Source organism: Astatotilapia calliptera, chromosome 3 (genome assembly GCF_900246225.1).
Source record: "Astatotilapia calliptera chromosome 3, fAstCal1.2, whole genome shotgun sequence".
In the NCBI taxonomy this organism is placed as follows: domain Eukaryota; kingdom Metazoa; phylum Chordata; class Actinopteri; order Cichliformes; family Cichlidae; genus Astatotilapia; species Astatotilapia calliptera.
Genome location: NC_039304.1, coordinates 38623881 through 38646898, shown reverse-complemented (window position 1 = coordinate 38646898; position 23018 = coordinate 38623881). Strand labels below are relative to the sequence as shown.

The window sequence follows — 23018 nt, the reverse complement described above, 5'->3', positions numbered from 1 at the left end:
CGAGCTGCACACATCTAATGTGTTTTACCCATGTGAAAAATAAATAAATTTATTCATACACTGCATGAATATATGTTAAAATCTCAAGTGACACAAAAAGAATAATACACTACGCGACGCTATCACATCACTATCACATTACCAATGCTGGCATCAGCTTTAACCTAGCCCTTGGCCTTTGGGGGAGTTGTGCTTTCACTAAAATCTGTTTTAAACAATATGTGTTGGATATATTACTAAAACAAAAAAAATATGCCTCATTATTTCCTTTGATGGTTTCTATTGGTGATAATTTAATCGGACACATCACAGCAAAACACTTCTGACAGTTGTGCCAGCAAAGCCAGAGGGATCCTCACCCCTGACACCAACACTGAACCTGGGGGTGCCAGAGAGGGAGGAGTCAAGGGTCGTGGTGAAATACAAAAGAGGATTATATCTGAGTGTTCGTGCACAAAAATGTTCTAAATATAAATGTTTTTTATTGTTAATGGAACGTATTGTGTGGGCATTTCTAGGGCCTGCAAATGTAAATTTAAAAAAAAAGAGTGAAATTGAAAAAACAAAACTGTTTTCCTGTGAAAAACTAACAGTTTAATATCTTAAGGAAATACTTTTCGTCCTGTTTTGGCAGTTTCGATTTATGAAGTAGACTGATGAAAGACAGTATTATGGCCACAGGAATAAAGAGCTCAACCAGCCCCGACTCTCAGGTGATTGAGGTTGTAGATGGTTTACAATCTGAACATTTGGGGGGTTTTGTGGGTGTAGAAGAGAAAACTATGAGGAGAGCACTGGAAGAACCTGAGGGAAGAAAATAGCTGTTTGTTGGGGGGTGGGGAGGTCGAGGGGTTTATAAACATCATGGACACGAGTTCATCTCTACAGTAGAGATGAATCACACTCAAAGACTGTCCTGCCACTCTTCTCCGTGCTAACATCTGAATTATCCACAAATCTCTAAATCTACTTTTACTTTAGGTTTCTTTCATATATTCCCTCCTTACAGTCAAGGACAGACAGATGCCCGGCATAGAGGTAAGTATTCATTCTAGTGATTATTGTTATTATTGGATTTTTAATTGAATTATATCAAAGGATATCATGGGTGTATTACCGGCTCTTTGGTCCTTATTTGGGGAAACTGTTGTACGGTAAAGTCATTGTCATAAATAGTCATATTGATATCACATAAATACAAGTTAATTTCTACAAAACTTATTAATTTAACTTCATTTTATTGTAAAGTAAAAAAAATATGTTTTTTATGTTTTGAATGGTAAATTTCATCATAGTCGTCTTTTAAAATTAAGATTTTCATCTACAAATGATAACAGTTTGGTAAATAAAGATATTCATGGCAACTCAATGACTTTTAGAGCAAATATAAATGTAACTAAAATAACAATAAAACAGTTTTAACAGACGAAAGTAAACAGAGTAAAAGTGTCAATCAAATGTAAGTGCTTATAAAGCGCTTTTGTGTTGACAGTTACATATTAATGATAGAGAAATAACCAGTAAATGATCATTTGTAATATATAGTGTAATGCATGCTAAGATGATAATGAAATGTACATTTATTCATTCTGACTGCCTGAGTCACTGTAAACTGTGGATTATTGATCTTATTTCAGGAGATGGGACTAAATCCAAACTCTGCAGGGCTGAGCTGTGGCGGTAAAAATCAATAAACATAGATAAAAGTAAGACCATCAAAAAATACATTTTCTGACAACATTCGAAAGTGATTTGTTTCCTTCTTCTGTTTCAGTTAAACTGCAGGCGTACGACTGGTGGCCAGCTGAGCAGCAGCAGAATCTCAATACGACCAGCAGGGGGCAAAATAACACGCCACAGACTCAAAGCACTGCTGCTGATACTGTGAGTGTTTTTATCCCCATCTGTTCACACTGTCAGGATGAGGCCTCGATTCACTTCTGATGAGGTGTGTGTGTGTGTGTGTGTGTGTGTGTGTGTGTGTGTGTGTGTGTGTGTGTGTGTGTGTGTGTGTGTGTGTGTTGAAACCTTCCCTTAAAGCCAGTATGTTCCCTTTCTAACAGAATCAGTGTTAAATGCAGTCCAGGCTCGGGGTCCACTGTCCCCAGGCTGTTTTAATGTGCCTGATGTGTTGAACACACTGTGTTCAACACATCAGGCACATGGGAAAAAGCTACAAGCTGCTGCTTTCTGTTTCTATTACGATCAAGACTGAGACACCAGGAAATTGCTGGGCAGAGATCAGCAGCCTCGAGGAAGCTGGGAGTGAAGCACCGATAATACACAAAAGGAAATAAATGTATTCATTATACTAGTGAACATCCTGTTACCTGCCATTTAAATTAAACCATCCATTTTCTCAACTATAAATAAATTAATAGTACAATAAATTATTTAAAATAAACTTTTTCGGATTTGTAATCGTTCAATTTCTTTTTTTAAACTAAATGTTTGAGCCTCTCTCCTTGTCTCTCTGCAGTCCGTCCATCCTCTCGTTCCTCTCCTCCTCTACAGCGACAGACACTTCCCCTCTTCCTCTCTGTACAGCCAGCCAATCAGCGCTGCTGCTGCCCAGCAGGTCTCCGCCCAGTCCGGGCAGCACGCCTGTTACCACAGCAACAGTGCCTTCAGGTGAGTTTGTGGTGGGTTACTAAAGTTGAGCAGTGCTTCTGATGGAAACCAGTGGTGTGAATGAACACTCTGTGCGCTCGTGCCTCTCGCCCTCGGCAGCAGGCAGCCTGTGAAGAAGCCTCTGAACGCCTTCATGCTCTACATGAAGGAGATGAGACACAAAGTGCTGCAGGAAGGCCAGGAGAGAGAGAGCGCCGCCATCAACCGCATCCTGGGCCGCAGGGTGAGAAGCCTGATGATGTCAGAGTGACGCAGGAGCAGGGCAACACAAACACAGTTTCAAAGGGTTTCTTTGGTTGCTGGCTGATGTAGCCCTTTTCACCATTTTTAATGTTTGATGTTTGATTTATGCAACTCTGAGTTTGTTTAATAAGCACTTCCTGTCTCTGTTCCTCAGTGGCACGCTCTGTCCCACTCCGAGCAGTCCAAATATTACGACCTGGCGCAGAAAGAGAGACTCCTCCACATGCAGCTCTACCCTGGATGGTCTGCCCGGGACAATTACGTATGTTCATTTTATTTATCAGAAATTCTCCCTTTGCATGTCTGTGCCTGAAAGCTTCTGCTTCTTTTTTTAATCTTCAGGGTAAAAGGAAGAGGAAGCAGAGCCAGCAGATATCAGGAAGCACTTCCAGGTCGGGTTTTTTTTAATATCCGTCACTGACAGTCCAGTCATATTCATAAATATAGGACATGATGATATTTGAAGGATTTTGGAATTAGTGTGAGTGAATATATGCCAAAAATTCAAAAAATGTAATACACAAAAATATAAGAATAAAATAGAACAGTGTTTTATTTCCCTTTTTAATAATAAATGTATTTATTTTATCAGTGTGTGCTCAGATATGGAGTTTTATGGGAATATTTTAACTTTAGAAGAAAGTGTGTACTTTATTGTGCCCCGTGGGGAAATTGCTCTCTGCATTTAACCCATTCACTCAGTGAAGCAGTGGGCAGCCATTGGGCGCCCGGGGAGCAGTGTGTAGGGACGGTACCTTGCTCAGGGGCACCTCAGGGTAGCTGTTAAGGGGAATCGAACCCCCGACCTTCCGATCATGGGGCAACCACTCTACCTACTGAGCTATCCCTGCCCCTACTTGCCTACACTGAGACTTTTTTAATGTACAGATCCTGATTCTCCCAGTAAAACTTTCAGTTTTATATATTTAACAGTTTTTGAGACATTTGGGAAGTGAGCTGCAGTTATTTTTAAATAAATATATTTAATGGCCAAATAAACAAATAATATTTAAATAAGATTGTTATGACACTATTATTAATTACATACATCAACTGGTTTTAAATAATTTTAATTTTCCAATGGTTTTGTACTAATTACATTGCTTTTGTATTATACTGAGTTTGCTTTCAGTCAGTGAGCACCTGTCTGTACGTGGAAACGAATAATAAACACTGGCATTTACACACCAGGGGGCGCTGCAGAGAAGTGTTAATAATTAACCTAAAGTTTCTTTAAACTATAAAAGTGATACACTGGGGTTTAGTATGAAATAATTACTGTGAATAAACTCATAAAAGCTGAGATTTTAACCACGTGTGTAAAACTATTTTCTGTGAAATACATACAAATCTTTTCTGTTTGTTTACTGCAGCTGGACTCTGAATGCTGGATGAGAGCTCTGAAGGGGGGGGATAATCAGACAATGACAAACAACTACAATGTAATAAAACAGCATGTGTGACTTTTCTGTCTGCGTGTTTGATTCTTTGGCTGTGAACTCCTCCTACACGATGAGGAGTGGTGGTATATCTTAGGTTAATCATCATAGCACCTAACTAAATGTAGTTTATCAGTATGTCAACAGCACGAACAGACCAAACAACACCACTATGGGCATGTAGCAGTAACATTATTGTGTATGCAGGCTTATTGGGGCTACCCAAAACTTTAAAATAGTCAAAATTAAAATAAATCCTCAGATTTTTTTTAATTGAAACCCACTGAGAAAATGACTTGAATCCTTATGAAATGACTGCTCAACTTACCTACTTTTTATCTCTGCTTAAACTGTTAAGTAGTTTAATTTGTCCCAAAAAGTGGACGTAGTGTTTTCAGTGAGAGAAACGCTTTGTCAGAAGGAATAAACTTTCTGAGATTTCCTTACGTGGATGATGGTGAAGATTCATCAATACACTTTCATTCGTATTTTCCAATCTTAAATCTTTATCTTAAGTTATGATCGTTACACGCTAAACAATAATGTCACTAAACAAACAACCTCTGCAATCTTTTCCTGAAAGATTTATGACTTTACAGCTGATAACTGCCTAGTTCGCATATTATTAAGTTTTTATTTTAACTTAAAAGCCATGACGGTCAGAACAATTAACACTGATATCACAACACAACAACTCAGTTCTTCCTGATACTGCAATGCTGGTTTTGTGACTTACAGAGAATAAATAAATATAACAAAACTTTTTAGAACAAGTCCTAAGCCAAATCTGGATGAAAACATGATAAAAATTGAAATGACAAGCATTCACATGGAATTTACTTTCACATTTTTGACACGTCTGAGGCTTCTTTTGTTCAGTTTTGCAGCATTTTCACGAGTAACCTACAGTTTATTTAAGGTGACAGAAGAAAAGAAAAAAATACAGCTGACAAACAGTTGGCCAAAAGAAAGTGGACATTTAAGGATGTGGGTCTTAAAGAGACAGGAGCTTTTTTTTCCTCCAGAGAAGATGTATATGTGAATTGTATGTAGTAGTTCATCTTTAAAACAGAAATATTTAACCATAGTAAACAGTTCTGTGCTCAAAATAAGTCTTTTATTATCAAAGCAAACGTGTGATTGTGGCAGTGTGTTCAAGTCAACATTGGAAAAATGTGAAGAAACATGTTTATAAAACTGTGGAGCTTTCTGGCACAACGACCTTCATTATTAATGCTAGGTACATTAGGTAGAATCAAAGTTTGCAGTAAGGTTTTCTTTCACTGATTGATATGGCATTTAAAAAACAAAAAACACCCACCATTAACTCAGTGCCTTAACACTTAACATTAAGACTTGAAAATATAACTTAAACAACAACAACAACAATCAAGAACATAAAGCTACAAAAACAAATTAATTGACACTGATGAGGACCCACCTGGAGCTAGCACTGAGAATTTGAAGTCAAACCACTTTAAACCACCACAGCCAGAAGGAACTGTAATACTTAAGGGTTTAGTTTATTTTGTGTTAGGTTGCACATCCAGAAACAACAACACGGCTAGTTTAGATTTAGTCTTTTTTTACCATTTGTATGTGCAGCTTCATTTTCCTTAAGTATATCCCAAAGATATAATTAACACAGTTAGCAACAATCCAGACTGAAAAATACAACACAGCTTAGAAGTTTAGCTTTGGCACCACTCTCAGACTAGCTTACAAAAAAATAGTGTCTTTTCTTGTTGGCAGGTTTACGTCATGGATGCTGAAGACATTAAAAATGTTGTTTCTGATAAAGAGCAAGAGCTAATAATGTAAACGCACCGTCTCTTCCTCCTGTGAGTCCTCAGTACAAAAAATGCTGATTCCAATAAATAACCTGAAGGTAGAGTCTCATGTCCACCTCTGTCCATCCGTCCTCTTCAGGAGTCAGGGAGGACAGATGCTGCTGTCATCAGGTGACTTATCTCCCCTCCTCTTTGTCCTCACTTAATTATCATACCTGTCCACTATACTGTATCTCCGTCTGCATGAGGTAGTAGGGATGGGCACTGGCCACCCAAACTCAACGGGAACAGTAGCCTTGACGTTCCCTTCCAGGAATTTGAAGATCCGGTTCCACCAGGTTCTAGTCAGGTACTTGTTGGGTTCCTGATTGTGTACCTGACAGAGCACCACAAGTTAGAAAAGAAGAAACAGTTGTTGTTTTCAGTCAATTTTGAAGTCACTCAGATTTGAACTTGTCCGAGATTTTTAGTAGATGCAGCTATGCTATGAGTTTAAAACTCTTTATGTATCTTTATCTTAATGTAATAATACCTGACACAGTGAAATAACAATAGGCCAAAACAAGATGGCCCAACACAAACACATTCCAAACAAAAAGTGTATACAAAAATGTATAACAAATTATATATACTATGTCCTATCGGCCTTCTCATTTAAATTGATTCCTCCATTTCAAATGCTTTCGTTATTCCTGCAAGTGTTTCGTGCTTCATGACTAACATTTTGTTGCCTGCCCATCATGCTGCTGCTGCTTCTCTATTTGTTATGGAGGTGTGTTGGTTTAAAAATGAGATTGTATGTTTTCATCTGGTCTTGTCTGACTAATTGAAGCAGCTGAAAGAATCCTAAAACCCCAGAACACTGAATAAAGCCAGGAGATGGTGTTACGAGGCCATAACTCAGTGTGTGTCTACTCACATGTGATTCCAGCATGGCGTAGTACCACCGGAAGGTCCAGTTGACGACAAAGTATGCAACCACCACATCGATGCTGTAGTGTTCATGGCCGAGGAGGATGCAGATGAGTCCAAATATGCTCAGGAAAAAGCAGAACCAACGATACCACCAGAACCTGGGCGGGCAGTCTGAACACAAACAGGGAATACTAATAAAGCAACATGCACAAATTAGTTTAATACTACGGCTAAGTAGTAAAATCAGGGTAATGTGAAGTTAAGAGTTTATTCGTGATAAGTTGCATATCAATGTGTGTGATCATGTAAAAATAAATAGGTGTGTGGTTACTCACACTCCTTGATGAAGAGGTAGGACAGCCTCAGCATGATGGTGTGACCGCTGTACAAATAGTCTCCACACAAGATGTGAGAGCCGGTCACATTCAAACCTGAAGACACAAAGAAATGCAGCGTTTTATGTTAAATAATTATCACATCCATCCATTCGCTTCCGCTTATCCTTTTCAGGGTCACGGGGGGCGCTGGAGCCTATCCCAGCTGTCATAGGGCAAGAGGCGGGGTACACCCTGGACAGGTCGCCAGTCTGTCGCAGGGCCAACACACAGGGACAGACAACCATTCGCACTCACATTCACTCGCACATTCACACCTAGTGGTAATTTGGATTATCCAATTAACCTATCCCCACAAGCTGCATGTCTTTGAACGGTGGGAGGAAGCCGGAGTACCCGGAGAGAACCCACACAGACATGGGGAGAACATGCAAACTCCACACAGAAAGACCCCGGCCTGATGGTGGAATTGAGCTCAGGACCTTCTTGCTGTGCGGCAACAGTGCTAACCACCGTGCCACCGTGCTGCCCCGTTAAATAATTATATTATATTATATTCATTCATTTCACGTGATTAAGAACGATGCAGAACTTTTAAAGAAACTCTGCACATTAATGTTGAGTGGACTCGTTTTCTAATGTAACCTTAGCTAATGTTGATAATTGTTGGTGGTGGGAACGAGGCTCCCTGGTGTGAGTGAGCATAAATGTTACATCAGTACTCCTTCTGCATGAATAAAACCCACTGATGATCAATCTCAGATGCCCTAATCTCCGCTGTGTATGCCACAGTGCAATGCAGCAGTGTCCGGTGCTTGAATACACTAGTGTTTCCTGTGAGTCAGTGTTCAGCTACAAGCCAAATACTAAACACTTACTGTACATATTTTATAAATCTAGTTTTACCTCCTCCTGAGACCATCCGGATAATCCGCCACATTTTCTCCGTCACATTGTCGTAGAGCTGCATGGACAGGACAAACGATCTTTAACTGAAGAAGGGCGACTAGTGAACAGGTGAGTACTTAGGTGCACCTTTACATACCTTTGGAGCGCACTCTAAGTGTTTTCCAGGTACCGGCAGGGTGGTGATGTACATGGTGATGCAGCGATACAGGTAGAGCGTTGCAATCATGAAGAAACACCGCCGAGCCACGATCGCTCTGCAGACAATAAATGGTAAATGGTAAATGGCCTGCATTTGTATAGCGCTTTTCTAGTCCATAGGACCCCAAAGCGCTTTACACTACATTCAGTCATTCACCCATTCACACACACATTCACACACTGGCGATAGCAAGCTACATTGTAGCCACAGCTGCCCTGGGGCGCACTGACAGAGGCGATAACATAATAACATAAAAGTGTTTTTTCAGTGAGATTCCAATCCGTGTGTCAAAGGACAGTTTGGCAAGAAACGGAACCCCGTTCACAGCTGAATGAGACAAAGCACTAAGTAACCCCGGGGACAACTGGGGGAACACTGTATATAAGAACCAGTCCATTTATTAAGTACTGCAAAAATCTGAGGGAGAAATAAAATTGACTACAACAGAGAGTGGGGACCCAAGATGGAAAACTCCCAGCATTTTATGTGTTTCTAACACAACCACGAGGTAATTAAACATAATTCACTAGCATAACCAGAAATGCTGACAATAACAACAAGTTAGGAATTAGTGACGTGCCTTTGCCACAGATCAAAACACCTTTGCGATCAGGAGATGTGGGAAAACTTTCTCTGTCGGAAAATCCCTGTAGTGATTGTTAAATGCACTGGAGCATGCCTCACTAACGCTCCGTCAACTACAATTAAACCACGTAATGCATGACACTGTGAAACTCGTGCTCTGCAAGAATGTGAGTTTAAAAGATCACACTGACGTTTACTCCATAAGGGAGGGGAATTGGGCTTGGGTGCAGTACGAGTGTTAGTACACCTTCAATCCTTAGTATTACCTGTGTTTAAGTGCCAGCCACTGGACGAGCCACAATCCACAGAGAGTCAAGCCACAGGCCTCTGTTGCTTTGAAGGCCCAGGGCACTCTGTCAATGTAGTCGAAGAACTTGTCAGGAAGCGGCGGAATCACAGATTTGTCAGGCACCCGTTCATGGATGATAACGATTATGACAGCGTTGAAGACGAGGGCGAAGAAGGCGTAGATAAAGGACACGCCCGTTTTCCACCACTCTTTAGGGAGAGGGTCGTCGGACTCCTTGGTGATCTTGTCGTAGTTGCAGCGTTGCTGTATCTTGTTGCACAGCGAGTTTATCAGCTGGTTCTCTTTCAGCACTTCAGTAATTTTTCTGCGCCTGCCTTTGCCGTCACCATCGAGAACATCCTCAGAATGAGGTGTCCGGGAGATGTGGTGAGTATGGTTGGGCACCTTCGTAGACTGAGGAGGTGAAGGCGGATCTGTCGAAATCACCTCTATGCAGTTTTTATCATCTTCCTGGATCAGTTCTGATGCTGCCATTGAAGTCTTTGGCAAATAAGTTCTCTGATTTATGTGAAAAAGTTTAATGAGTTCTTTGATCACTCACAAGAGTGAGCTTCTGTGTCAATAATGAAGAAGTCCGACTGTCAGCAGCGATTGAGCTCCTTGGTCTGCAAACCATTTGGTATTAACGACAGAGCAGCGATCTTCAGTATTTGCAGTGACGTCACAGAGAAAGCAGGTGACCGGCATAAACCTGAAAAAAAGAAGACCATGAGTAAAAAAAATAACTACAACTACAACTCTGTTATGAGTTATCAGTAAGGATCTTATATAGACTCGCATTAGTACACCTACATAACCCAAACAGTTTCACTACGTCGTACATCTGCAGTGAAATAACGTAAGTTACAAAAACAGAAACTAAGATAGACATTGCATGTTGAGCGTGTCAGAATCAGATTACATTAGAGTTTAGATAACAATAATCAGATGAACTTACAGCATCTGCCCTTCTCATCCATCAGATAAAGTTTTTCAGCTGAATCTTCAGAACAACGATGAGTTTCAAGAACTCTCCTTTCACTCACTGAGTATCACGCTACACCTGCAGTGTGGGTTTGTCTTATATTAGCGGCATCACCATTAGCCCAGATCTTTACTAAACTGCATAAAGTGAAAATTGTACTTTTTCATTAGACCTACTCCATAACCTCAGCCCAGAAACCGGTCTTGTATTGACACTACAAATTTCTCTCTGCTTCTTTTTCTGCTGCCATTTCTCAAATCGACTGGAAGTGCACGGATCAACTTAAAAAGACGAACTCCGCTGCCAGTTCTTGCTTTGGTGGTGAAATTGAAATAGTCACACTGGCAACACTATCAGCTGCTTGTGTGGAGGATCTACATGTGTTCAACACAGAAGTGCAGATTAATCTTTAAATGCATTGTTGTACAACACAGGTACTCATTCTGGTCTCCCTTACAACTCAAGTCCCCAAAATACTGGTAATACCAGCTCGCACACTATCATGTAACTCTCTTAAAAGCAGACCTTTACCATCCATTCATCCAACCTTTTTCTGTTTATCCATTTCAGGGTCACAGCAAGTCATTCTGGTCCCTCTTAGGACATTAAGTCCTCACAGAGTGACTGTAGACAGACTTACGTCCCCACAATGTCAGTAATACTGGTATACACACACCTACACCCGGAAGCCCACATGACTCCAGAGAATTTGGCCTTTAGTAACCTGAGGATGACACTCCCTGCAAAGCCAACACGCCCACACAAACACAGTGTGTGAACCCACAGCTGCTGACACGTTCTGACAGCATGCCACCTGGGACAGACACCGCCATTTCAAGTCTTCACCTTCAGGATCAGTATCTGCTGATAATGTGCTGATAAACCTCCCACGCCCTTCCTCGTTCAAGAAGCAAGGCGTGGTTTGACAAATAACAAAATGATCATTAAACTTCAGTTTAAAAACATAAAAACTGGGCCAGCATTAGAAACGAACATGACTATTCAATGAATCCAAGTTCATAGTTTGATACTGACTTACATGTTATTTGAAATTATAAGGATTTATTCATCGACTTCTAAAATAAAATGTGCACTTGTAAACCCACTGCTGATAAATTCCTCCTGAGTGTGTTGCCTTTCTACCAACACTTCACACAGGAGTGCATGTCTGACATCACCTGTGTGTGAGCATCACCATGTGAATGTTTTCTAACCAGTCTCACCCGACAGAATTACTCAGGCAAGACGTTTCCATGAAAATAAACTGTTCACAGCTGTATGAAAGATGCTAAATGATAATTAGTTAGTTTTAAGCTTGAAAAGTTGAACTTTTTTTTAGAAAAAAAAGTAGTAAAGTAGAAAAAGTTGAATATAATACAATAAAGTGATTCTATAAAGTGACTACAGCTGTCATTGCAGTTTCTAGGTCCCCAGCCCCAGTTAGCAGCTGGTGGCACTGTAACATATTTGAAATGATAACTGTGTTTATAGAATACATTTAACTGTGTAGCACTTCTGTCACCAACCAGTAAGATTTAAGCATCCAGTTGAACATCCCACACCCCTGATACTTTTAGGGAACCAATCATGTTGCGAAAAACAAAAACCCTAAAGAAAAAAAAAAAAGAGTAACTGTGTCCCTACGAACAGCAAATACAGAAAAATCCAAATAACTACCTTTTCATACTTTGTCCCAAACACAACTCCTGCTGCCCACCATCAGCTGCTCTGCCCTGAATGAACCTTTGCTTTTCTGCTCCCGTTTGGTTTCATTTTAGCGTCATTGTGTCAAAAGCTCCACTTTCTGCCCTGAACTGGCAGAAAAGTGGCCTCTGCTCAGCTACCAAGCTACATCCTGTTTACAGAGCAGCAGAAACGAAGTCTAATCGAGTTACAGGCATGAGAATTCAATTTCACCAAGTTAGAGCTGATTCATTAACCCAGGACACACGAGTTTTACACTGCTGCAAAGCGCCCAACTTACCTCACTGAGATAGTAAGATAAAGAATATTTTCATCTTTCACTCACCAGAGAATGTGTTTAGCCAAAAAAAAAAAAAGCACAAAATTCAGTCACAAGGATTTAAAACAGAACCAATGGTCACACTGTGAGAAGAGCAGGCTTCATAACAGCCTATGTACTCACTGAAATGTCAAATGAGTAAACTTACCATCGTTTAAACAAATAAAAGTAACACAAATACGTAATATTGTAATATAGTGTTATAGAAAACACATAAATAACCTCATTAATGTGCTGGAACTGATAAATACAGTCACATTTCTATCAGACTTATTTGTCTGACCAGCTGATTAATGATTCATTTGTTTTTAGAGCAACATAATGTTTACAGTCACTGGCCACTTTTTTTTTTTTTTTTTTTTTTAGGTACACCTGATAAATTGCTCATGACTTTGAATGTGACATTGCTGTTTATGCAAGATGGGCTGATCTGCTGGGATTTTCACACATTTAGCATTTATGAATGCATGCAACATGTGGAACCTTGAAGAAGATAGGCTGCAGCAGCAGAAAACCACACAGGGCACCGCTCCTGTCAGCTAAGAACGGGAATCTGAGGCTACTTTTCGATGGTACGGTCGGAATATGGGGTGAACAACAGGAAAGCGTGGACCCATCCAGCCTTATATCAACAGTTTAGGCTCCTAATGGTGTGATTTGGTATGGGGCACAGCTTGCTTGGCACACTTTGGGCCCCTTATAATCCAATGAGCATCATGTAAACACTACAGCTTACCTGACCATGTCCATCCTTTTATGACGATGGCTGCTTCCAGCAGGAAAACACACTGTGTTACAAAGCTTAAATCATCTCAAACTTCTTTCATTCCAACTTACTGTACTCAGATGGTCTGCACAATTACCAGATCTCCATCTAACAGAGCACCTTCGGGATGTGCAGCCAAATAAATCTGCACCAACTGTGTGAAGCTAAATGTCCTCCTTGAATCTGTGCCACAAGGAACTTTTGGCAAAAAGGAGTCCAGCCTGGTATCTGTTAAAGTGGCTAGAGAGACAAGCTGGAAGTATTGTACTGATACCTGCCAATTAATCCTTTATACCAGCTGAATTAAACACAATGAAAACACATCTAATATGCAAGCGTTGAATCAAAGACTCAACAGAAAGGCAGGAATGACATGTTTAAAAATGTGCCACAAAACAGCAAACAGCCACGAACTTTGAGTTAACTTTCTGCTAATTAATGACTTATTAGCCAATCAACAACTGATCGATTAATTAGTCTGAAAATCCCATTAGCACAACATTAACAAAAGTAAGAAGGAAGTAATTTTAAGCTTTACTTTGATAAACAGAAGTTAAAATTAGTTCACGTTAAATAATTTCCAGCAACTAAAAACAAACGTTTCGTGACTCTTTGACGAGTCTGATATCGATTAACTGGCTTATCATTTAAAAGGTGTTTGAACCCCACTCTCTGATAGAACAAGTACAAATTCACACAAAAAAAATGGTGTGAACATGTCAAAACCGTGAAAACCTACTCCGATTTAACGTTAAAAGTTACATTTCGTGTCCACGGCTTCGGTAAGCCAGTGTACGTCTCACATTTTAACTGGTGCAACGTAAACAGGAACTCAAACACACCTGTCGGAAGGTGCACGCGCGTTTCCCGTTCGTTTTAGGTATAAAACAGGTTAAAACAATTGTTAAAAAAGTTTTAACAAAAGAAAAACAAAACTGCAGTTTGTGCGCGCGAAGACGGACAAAAACAAGACTAACTTTTTGTCACCTTTCCTTCCACTTTTTCACCTCCTCCTGTTCCTCCTCTTCCGTCTCCTGGTTAAGTGACACCAAGGTTCATCTGCACGAGCCTCTCTGTGCTGGTGAGAAACTGCGCCCCGCCTCCACATGTCCCTCGTTTGACTCCAAATATGGTGATGCTGCTTCCGCCTGCATCGCGCCTGCACCGCTGACTCAACTCGAAACGGGCCGTGACTCACCTGAGATCGACTTCTCTCGCGGGACCTTCCGTCAAACGGAGAGACGGATGTACGGAAGCTCGTTTTTACCAGAAAAGTTACAAATAATAAAACTAAAAATAAACATTTACAGCTTGACAGAATCAAAGTTGTGATGATGAGAAAAAGAATGAGGCTACCAATGAAACATTTTTCATTTCCTAATTAGGTAATGAATGAAGGCGATATTTGTCTAAGTGATGTCAGCATTCCTAACACCTCAGGTATGCAGGTAAAGAAACAAAAGCCGGTCATGGCAGAAAAACAAACATTTAATTCACTGAGTCACTTTTAATCTTGAAGTCAATGATTAAACAATGTAGGGAAAAAAAGGACTATTTATAGGTTTTATTTTTATAAGTATTAATCGTATATGAATAAATTGACATTGCTATTATTTTAATATAAATCTTTTACACTAATATGTTTTCTGCATGTATTTGGACCAAATTTATACCATAAATCAGAGATTGGGGGGGGGGGGTCAGACACATTTAAATCTCTGTGATATCTTAATATAAAAACGTTAAAGAAACTCTCCTTTAGATAATGAAACAAAATCTCTCACTGTGACTTTTTTTTAGCTTAAGTTTGTAAGAATTTGTAAATTACAGAAAAATTTCTGGTAGGTCACAGACACTTTCTGTTAATAAACCTTTTTATGTGTACTCATTGCAAAACCAGTCAACTGTTAGAAACAGTTGCAGAGTGTGCTTTGCAGTTGTTTAGGAATGTGTACGAATAGCCACGGGGAGGTCTTTGAAAAGCTGTAAAATATGAAATCACAGTTAAAAGCCCAAAATGTGTCTTCCTTTACACTTTCAAAAGCTTCCGGTGGGCCTGAGTGGAGTGTGGTCGAGTCTGGCATCTGGGCTTTATGTTTGACACCCTGCCTTAAGTAAATCAGTTTTAAAATATGCATTCAAAAATGAACCATTTTAAAAGTTAGAGGCATATAAATGATAAATACGTCAAAAACACATACATATAATAGGAAAAAAATGTGGATATGGACAATAAGCTAAACTTCGTAAAATTCACAAAAACAATTTGTGAACTGATTAAAGTATTTAGTCAACTCATTTTATTCAGCACATCTAAACAGCAAACACCAAAGTGATGTACAGCATGTAAATATATCAAAATCAATTCATAAAACGATAATCTACAAATTAAAGATGCAAAGATACAAATGAAGTGTTAAGTGCTATCTAATGACAAATAAAAATAAAAATAAAAAAATCAATAAAAAGACTCATTTGAAAAGAGCAATGTTTTAAACCTGCTCTTAAATACTGTTAGTGAGTGAGGTAAGTGACATATCTGAACAGCAAGACACTAAAAACTGAGAATGCTCGCTCAGTTGTACGAGTCAGTTGTATGTGTTAGTCGGGACTCTGCAATTAGTAACAACCTCACCGAGGGGTGTGAGACACTGTACTGTAAGAGATCTGATAAATATTCTGGAGCATACCCAAGCAAGCACTTACATGTGAGTAACCATATTTTAAAATAGATCTCGTACGTCACAGGATGCAAGTGTAACAACATAAAAACAGGCCAATGAAATTATTGTTTTTGTTATTATTATAATTATCATTGTTAGTGATTTATTATTGAAATTGTCTCATTTCTCGTTGGGTTGTAATACCAGATGGTTCCACCAGAGCGAGCTCACTGTTGACTAAAACCAAACACACTGAACTGAATCAGATCCTCTCAGTATATATACACAGTGACCACAGGGCCAGCTGTTAGAGTTAATATGTTTGTATCTGGAGGTTATTGTCATGGTCCTGAGTCTGAGGACTCAGTGTTTTGTGTTTCCTTATGCTTTTGTTCATTCCGAGTGTGTTTTCTGTTGTGATTTTGCCATTTGTTAGGTTTCTGTTCTTTGCCTGCCTTCTCCCACTTCTCTGTGTTCCCTCTGTCTGTCCATGGTGTTATTGTGTCTGCTCATGAGTCTGCCTGTCAAGTTCAGTGTCCTGTCTGGTTCCCTGTGTCTGTTAGTTTCCTGTTTTATTCTGAAAGTTCATGTCTCATGTCAGTGTGTTCAGTTTTACCTCTCCCCTGTCTCGTTAGCCTACACTGAAAAAAAGGGACTGGCCATCTCTTGGATTTATGTAAGCATCTTGCATGTATTTAACACAATTACCTCATGTTTTAAAGATAAATGTAACTATATAGTGTAAAAACTACATGATATGCAGAAAGGGTGTATTAAATTGTTCATATCATGTTCAGGTGAAGTAAGTCAATAAGATAGCAACGTTAAATCTTGTGAAACCACGCGTGATTTCATCTCGCGGGCTTTGGATCGTGGTTCAAAAAAGGTATCCATCTCAGTCAAGTCGAGCAGCCAACTCTACGTTTTTGGTATGTCTTGATTTTTTGAATTAATATTTACCATATTTCAGCCAAATGTAGTTAAACGTCTAGAGTGTCGCCATGTAACATGCTAAAAAAGAGCCATTAGCTTATTTGCTGTTTTATCTGTTGTCAAAGAATTGGCGCTTTTTCATTTGAATTTGTCTTTGGCACAAGAGCCGTAATATCACATTAAACCTAATTATGAGGCACTCATAACATAATTTGGTTTTCTGTGTGAATAGATTTGCCAACTGACTCTTCAGTTACATTGTGTATTTACTGCACCGTGGTGTTAGTGAGATTTTGGACATTGAACAGCTTTAGCTAATATCATTAGCGGCATTATGCTAGCTTACATCCCTACCCCTCCTGCCCTCACCTGCTGTCCTTTTCTTTTTGTTTTTTTTGCTGCACATTGAGAGACCACATCTATTCTGCATTTCACCAGGAGTCAGCTGATGGATTGTGGGTTCAAGGTGTTATGGTAAGAAAGTATATTCTATTTTCGCTTAAGGTTTCTGTAACTTAATTATAATAGGTTTTGTATAATTATTAGGTGCATGCATACACAAATAGACCACCCTATTAAAACAACTGAGAAATCCAAAATCTGCCATAGGTTTAACTTATACCTGTATGTATTGTCAGAAAGGTGATTACTGGACTCACATTAATGCACACTTGAACTAAAATGAGGTTGTAACTTGTGGGTTGTTGGGTTGCAAATCAGAAACAAACATCTTTGGATTTTTTTAATCCCATAAGATCTGGAAACACAGTTTTTATTCAACAAAACATTACTGATTAACCAAGCACAGTGCCTGCTGTTATTTCAAAATTTCAAAATGTTATTTCAGATAAAATGCAGCATTCCAGTGCATCCCAACCATGCCTTTACAGTCAAGGTTTCTGACGGAGCTGAGTTTCTCTCTGACAGTCTGCTGAAAGTGTTTGCAAAGTGATCGGGGGAACAGTGCACAAAGCTAAAGGATGTAGCTGCCATGATGACAGTAAGAACTTTAAAATTCTTTAACTACAAAGTGTATATGTATTGCATTAGGTCAGTAAAAGATTTTTATGCTGCATCCATTGAAACAGTCAACTATTACCTGTGAGTACTGATTCCACTGAAAGGATGCCATTCTTTTTTGTCATGCATTTACTGGCCCACTGAGAAAAAATTATCTTTTTTTAAAAATAAATGTTCTGGAAACTATATATCCATAAAGTTGATGTCAAACAGGAATTTTTGATATTGCTTTGTAGATGCTGGTGTTGCATGTTGACTGGTTTAAAAAGTCAAGTTTTTGTCTGGGATCATTTTCTTCTGTGCTACTGAAAAGTTCACAAATCTTTGTTTTCTTTGTTATAATACTTTAGGATGACATTAATGCTCGGAGTCCCTCATCAAAGTGCTCCGCATCTGTGTGAAAGACAATTGCAACATCTTGGTGCAGGAGTTCATGGTGAGTGTTTTATGAGTAGATTGTGGCTTTGCAACATTTAAAAATGCATTTAGTTATCCACTTGATCCTCATTGGACTGGTTAGGACCAGTAGTCCTCTTTAATAATTTGAAGTTCACATGAGGCCTAGTAGTGAACTCGGCCGCCGGCCCTTGAGGCCCCACCCCTACCCCTGTATTAGGGGTCACATCAGTGTGAAAAAACTTTAAATTTGTCATTCTAGTGAACAAAGAAAAATCCCCCCAATATTTACATTAGCTTTTGTTTGAAAAAAAAAAAAAAAAAGACCAACTGACCAACAGCTAACCAAATTGTGGGGCTGAAAGTCTAAATTCTAACATCTTCTGAGTGACATAACCTGGATTTCTGATGGGCCGGTGTCTTTCTAACAAAAACTAATGTAAAGCATTTGAAATTATTATGTTTTTCACTCTCTCTTAGAAACTCTGTTAGACCATGAATGGCAGCATGGCAGGCCACTCTTTGGCTATAGCTATTTACTATGGTTTAAATTACTCTAACATTAGAACTGGTAGATTCAAAAGAGATGAGTTTAAAAAGGAATATTAAAGAAATGTTTTGTGTTTAACCAGGACTTGACTGAGGCCACTGCACAGATTGAGAAAACCACAATGAACATCTGTCTCCAGAGATGCGCCAGGCAATGACTTTTCTGATGTTGGCATCATCATCGAGGGTATAGTAGTTCTTCAAGATCTGGATAACGTGACCTTTGCAGTAGCCATGCTGTTTGGACCTTTTTTATTCCTTCAATATGAGTTACCCATCACAGCTCTGCTACACTTTTGAGGTGATTCAATGGGTGGTAATGGAGTTGGATGCAACTCAGCTCTCAAGAAAAGCTCACAACTAAGACAAAACTGCTCCTGCAACGAAGCTCACTGTTATGCATGTGAGGTGATCAGCTCTAGGTGAGAGGACATTTAAATGGGGCAGGGATAGCTCAGTAGGTAAAGTGGTCGCCCCATGATCGGAAGGTCGGCGGTTCGAATCCACGTAACGGCTACCCTGAGGTACCCCTGAGCAAGGTACCGTCCCTACACACTGCTCCCCGGGCGCCTGCTTAGTGGGCTGCCCACTGCTTCACTGAGTGAATGGGTCAAATGCAGAGAAAAAACAAGTAATTTCCCCATGGGGATCAATAAAGTATCCATTATTATTAAATCTCACACTTGTTCTGCTGCATTTTTGAAGCTCAATTCCAGGAGCAGATCGCAGGGTTCATTTTTATATACTCTGCAACTGCCATGAGGACAAGCCGTTTTTGTTGTTGTTGTTTGTTTTTCCTTTTGCTCTGTACAAGTTCTCTGTTTGTCTGTTTGGCAGCATTTTTCAATTTCTGTTTGTATTTTTTCTTTCTTTTACTAGTGAAGAGATGTAGCGTGAACAGTTATACAGTCTAAATATCCCATATGGGTCGTGTGAAATGGTATTTTCAGTTTCATTCAGTTGAAGTAAAGAACGTTGAATATTTCTAAGTATGCTGTTTTGAACCAAGATGTCACAGTATGATCAGTGCTGTAATTTTTGACAGTCACTGTATCAATGTTATTTTTGCGTCTCTTGAATAAAGTTTTTGACCTGCAAGTGCTAATTTCTTTAGTTATTGGGGTAAAATGGGTAATGTTAATAGGAAGGTGTTTGCCAATTCAGTAACCTAATTTAATGTTAATGGAAACTAACATTTCCTCAAATTGTTTAGTTATAATTGTTGTTTAACTGAATCTTGACGTCAGAGGCCTTAAATAGAATGTTTTGTATTGTCCTGTAACATTTTTCAAAAGAAACAGTCTAATTTCTTTGCTGTGATTGATTCCAGAGAACACGGAAGAACTGACATTATTTAACTGTTGATTTATATAGATTCAGTGGAGGAGTAATGTCAGTTTATTTCTTTACCTACTGTCAATGCAGTGAAATTAGACATTTTGTTTTTAAAGGTTACTGGTGGATGCCAGCAACCATCTTGGAAGAGAACAATACAATCTGTTATAAGGCCTCCATTTGAAAATTGTGTATTTGATACTAGAATATAATAGCAAAATGTAATTTGAAGATAACATGTAGTATTTAAGTGACCAAGTAGTATTGGGTAAAAGTTATTGAATGGTGTTGGGATAAAGTGAAAAAATTGTGAAGGATTAAAATATTCCAAGAGCTCAAATTACTTCATCAAAACATGTTTAAGTCACATTTTATCAACACAAATTGCACAGGTTTATTGAACATGAATAAATTGTGTTAATTTAACTCAATTGTTTAAGTTGCTGCCAAAGCAAAACATCTGTGTGCAACAAATGTCCACCATTGAATTAAGTAAATCCAACAACATATTTTTTTCAGTGTAATTGCTCCCAGCTGTGTCTCCCTCCTGTGGCCCATTCCCTGATTACTCCCCGTGTATTTAAGCCCTGTGTTTTCCTGTGCTCTCTGTCGCGTCGTCTGTTTAACTCCATGTCAGTCTGCAACATTCTGTGTAACCCGGTGTTCAGTCTGCATCCCTCCGCCCTCTTTCTTTGTGCATTTTGTTCCTCCTCCCGTGCGTGTTTGGTTTAAGTTGAGTTCTTTAGTTTTCCCCAGTTTAGGTTTGTTTTCTCCCCGCTCTGCTCCTCCTGTTTTTGTCACCTTATCACCTCTGTAAATAAACATTCACTCGCACCCCAGCCAGTGCCTGCATTTTGGATCCTTTTCTCAATTCACCACACGACTGCTGCGCAGCCGTGACAGTACAACGCGACAGAGAGCACAGGAAAACACAGGGCTTAAATACACAGGGAGTAATCAGGGAATGGGCCACAGGAGGGAGACACAGCTGGGAGCAATTAGGCTAACGAGACAGGGGAGAGGTAAAACTGAACACACTGACATGAGACATGAACTTTCAGAATAAAACAGGAAACTAACAGACACAGAGAACCAGACAGGACACTGAACTTGACAGGCAGACTCATGAGCAGACACAATAACACCATGGACAGACAGAGGGAACACAGAGAAGTGGGAGCAGGCAGGCAAAGAACAGAAACCTAACAAATGGCAAAATAACAACAGAATACACACTCTGAATGAACAAAAGCATAAGGAAACACAAAACACTGAGTCCTCAGACTCAGGACCATGACAGTTATGTTTCAGCAAATGTGAGATCATTTGCAAAAAAAAGTCAAAATTATCCTATTAATACACATTATGGACATGAATTTTGAGGCTGGTGCTTATTTTAAAGTAAAATAAAATAAAGAATATGAAATAAACCCTGATATTGATGTTTTGTCTGCAATCCAAACACGCATTTCGACTGGAAGTCCTTTAAGTAGTTATTTTGTTTTTAACCCCATCTAGTGGAGAAAAGCGGAATTTCAACACTGCAACTTCTAATATCGAAATATTTTTCTCCAGCATTGCTGTAAATAAAAGTGATGGTCATCGAAATATAAAAGCACCATCAGTATTTTTAAATTATTGTAATGAATGGTTTATTGCTATTATTCAGTGTTTTAAGTTTACAGAAGTATGTATCTTCTAACCACACTGCTATTTCTGGAGAAATTGTAGTGGCATTGTTGCTAATGTCAGAGGAAAGGACATTGGCTGCCAATATTCTGAGATGTCATCAATTAAAGGAATCTAAAGTCTAATAAGTCTAAGAAGATTATCGTTACTATGTATCTGTTGCTATGCATCTGTTACTAAGAGCAGTAGTCCCCAACCTTTTTTGTGCCACAGACTGGTTTATGTCTGACAATATTTTCACAGACTGGCCTATAAGGTGCCGCGGATAAATACAACAAAATAAAACCAGTACCAGTACCAAAAAAGAAGATCTGTGGCCCGGGGGTTGGGGACCGCTGACTAAGAGGAATTGGGGGGTGGGTGCCTATGCCTCCACTCTGAACATTACAGTCCTTGAACTGAATGACAGGTGTTTTTTCTGTTTTTCTGTTTCTTTTCTTCTTCTTCTGCTCCTCCTGCATTTGTCCTTTAGCTATTAGTTGGGTAAGGAAGATGTCCTCGAAACCAATACGCTGCTGTAGGTGCTGCTGGATTTTGGACCTCATTAATGATTTGCTTTCACTTCTTGTGATTGGGGGCTATGATGTGGGCTTCCTCGATGGAAGGTATTACTTTTTTTTAAAAGTCTTCCTTCATGTGGACTCTTCACGTTTTCTTTGGCGGAAAGCATTACACCTTCCACTGGGCTAGTCTTGATCCAATTTCCATAAATTTGTCATACGTTGCCAAACCATCAAAGTCATCGTCGCTGTGTTTGTTTTACAACTGGTGACTGGTCATTAGATCAGGGGCTACCTTCTCATTTCTTAGGTGGTCTAGAAAGGGACACCCTAAGAATTTGCTTGAAGGGAACGCTTTCGGAACACCTCCAATTTGCTAATGTCGGTTTTGAGAAAGGTCCATGTCTCAGATTAATGCAGATGGATAGATGAGGTGAATCTTGGGGGCCACACATTACTGTTCTTCTAAACATACAGATGCAAATTGACCCAGAAGGGTTCATACCCTTTTCACACATTCATACGTCGATGTATATTGTAATAACATTGTTATTGTGAATTTTTTTATTGTGAGCCACAACAACCTTGTGACAGCCATGCTTTATATTTAAATGTGTAGTTGAAATTGTGACAAAACGCACATTTTTACAATTCATAGTCTTCAAAGTCAGTGTGTCTGAGATCAACATCAGACATGAAAACACCTGAAGTATTTCAAAACTGTACAGTACTTGAGTGTAAATGTAACCTCCAGTCATTTCTTCCTCTCGGGTCTTGTGGGATTTAAATAGGGAGGTGTTTGACCTTTCACCTCCAGCTGGAGA

General features: G+C 39.3%; 3 protein-coding genes across 6 annotated transcripts in view; 2 read left to right on the top strand and 1 right to left on the bottom strand.

Moving 5' to 3' along the window:
* The window catches only part of LOC113019455 (deleted in malignant brain tumors 1 protein-like), a 616212-nt gene that overhangs the window by 348828 nt on the left and 244366 nt on the right, over nucleotides 1–23018 (top strand). The gene's annotated exons all lie outside the window — the stretch shown is intronic.
* LOC113019487 (transcription factor 7-like 2) lies at nucleotides 187–4337 on the top strand. The gene is made up of 8 exons (XM_026163246.1): nucleotides 187–1038; nucleotides 1638–1680; nucleotides 1775–1884; nucleotides 2480–2631; nucleotides 2731–2854; nucleotides 3029–3136; nucleotides 3217–3266; nucleotides 4248–4337. The coding sequence occupies exons 1-8, from the start codon at nucleotides 1024–1026 to the stop codon at nucleotides 4267–4269; spliced, it is 624 nt and encodes a 207-aa protein (XP_026019031.1). The 5' UTR covers nucleotides 187–1023; the 3' UTR covers nucleotides 4270–4337.
* On the bottom strand, nucleotides 5054–14212 carry LOC113019476 (phosphatidylcholine:ceramide cholinephosphotransferase 2-like). Of its 4 annotated transcripts, none has more exons than XM_026163221.1 (7): nucleotides 14087–14212; nucleotides 9313–10047; nucleotides 8399–8516; nucleotides 8260–8317; nucleotides 7354–7449; nucleotides 7023–7189; nucleotides 5054–6479 (listed from the first exon to the last, which is right to left on the bottom strand). In XM_026163221.1, the coding sequence occupies exons 2-7, from the start codon at nucleotides 9828–9830 to the stop codon at nucleotides 6306–6308; spliced, it is 1131 nt and encodes a 376-aa protein (XP_026019006.1). In that variant the 5' UTR covers nucleotides 9831–10047; nucleotides 14087–14212; the 3' UTR covers nucleotides 5054–6305. The 4 variants fall into 4 exon arrangements, with proteins under 4 accessions (XP_026019006.1, XP_026019007.1, XP_026019008.1 ...); XM_026163222.1 differs by having other exon boundaries at nucleotides 14097–14212; XM_026163223.1 differs by lacking the exon at nucleotides 14087–14212 and adding an exon at nucleotides 13952–14050.

Coding starts and splice junctions, on each gene's coding strand:
- LOC113019487 (XM_026163246.1), top strand. Junction 1,885..2,479: donor AAAGCACTGCTGCTGATACT/GTGAGTGTTTTT, acceptor GTCTCTCTGCAG/TCCGTCCATCCTCTCGTTCC. Junction 2,855..3,028: donor ACCGCATCCTGGGCCGCAGG/GTGAGAAGCCTG, acceptor TCTGTTCCTCAG/TGGCACGCTCTGTCCCACTC.
- LOC113019476 (XM_026163221.1), bottom strand. CDS start 9,830: ATGGCAGCATCAGAACTGATCCAGGAAGATGATAAAAACTGCATAGAG. Junction 7,450..8,259: donor CCGGATGGTCTCAGGAGGAG/GTAAAACTAGAT, acceptor TTGTGTCTTCAG/GTTTGAATGTGACCGGCTCT. Junction 7,190..7,353: donor CTACCTCTTCATCAAGGAGT/GTGAGTAACCAC, acceptor GTTTGTGTTCAG/ACTGCCCGCCCAGGTTCTGG.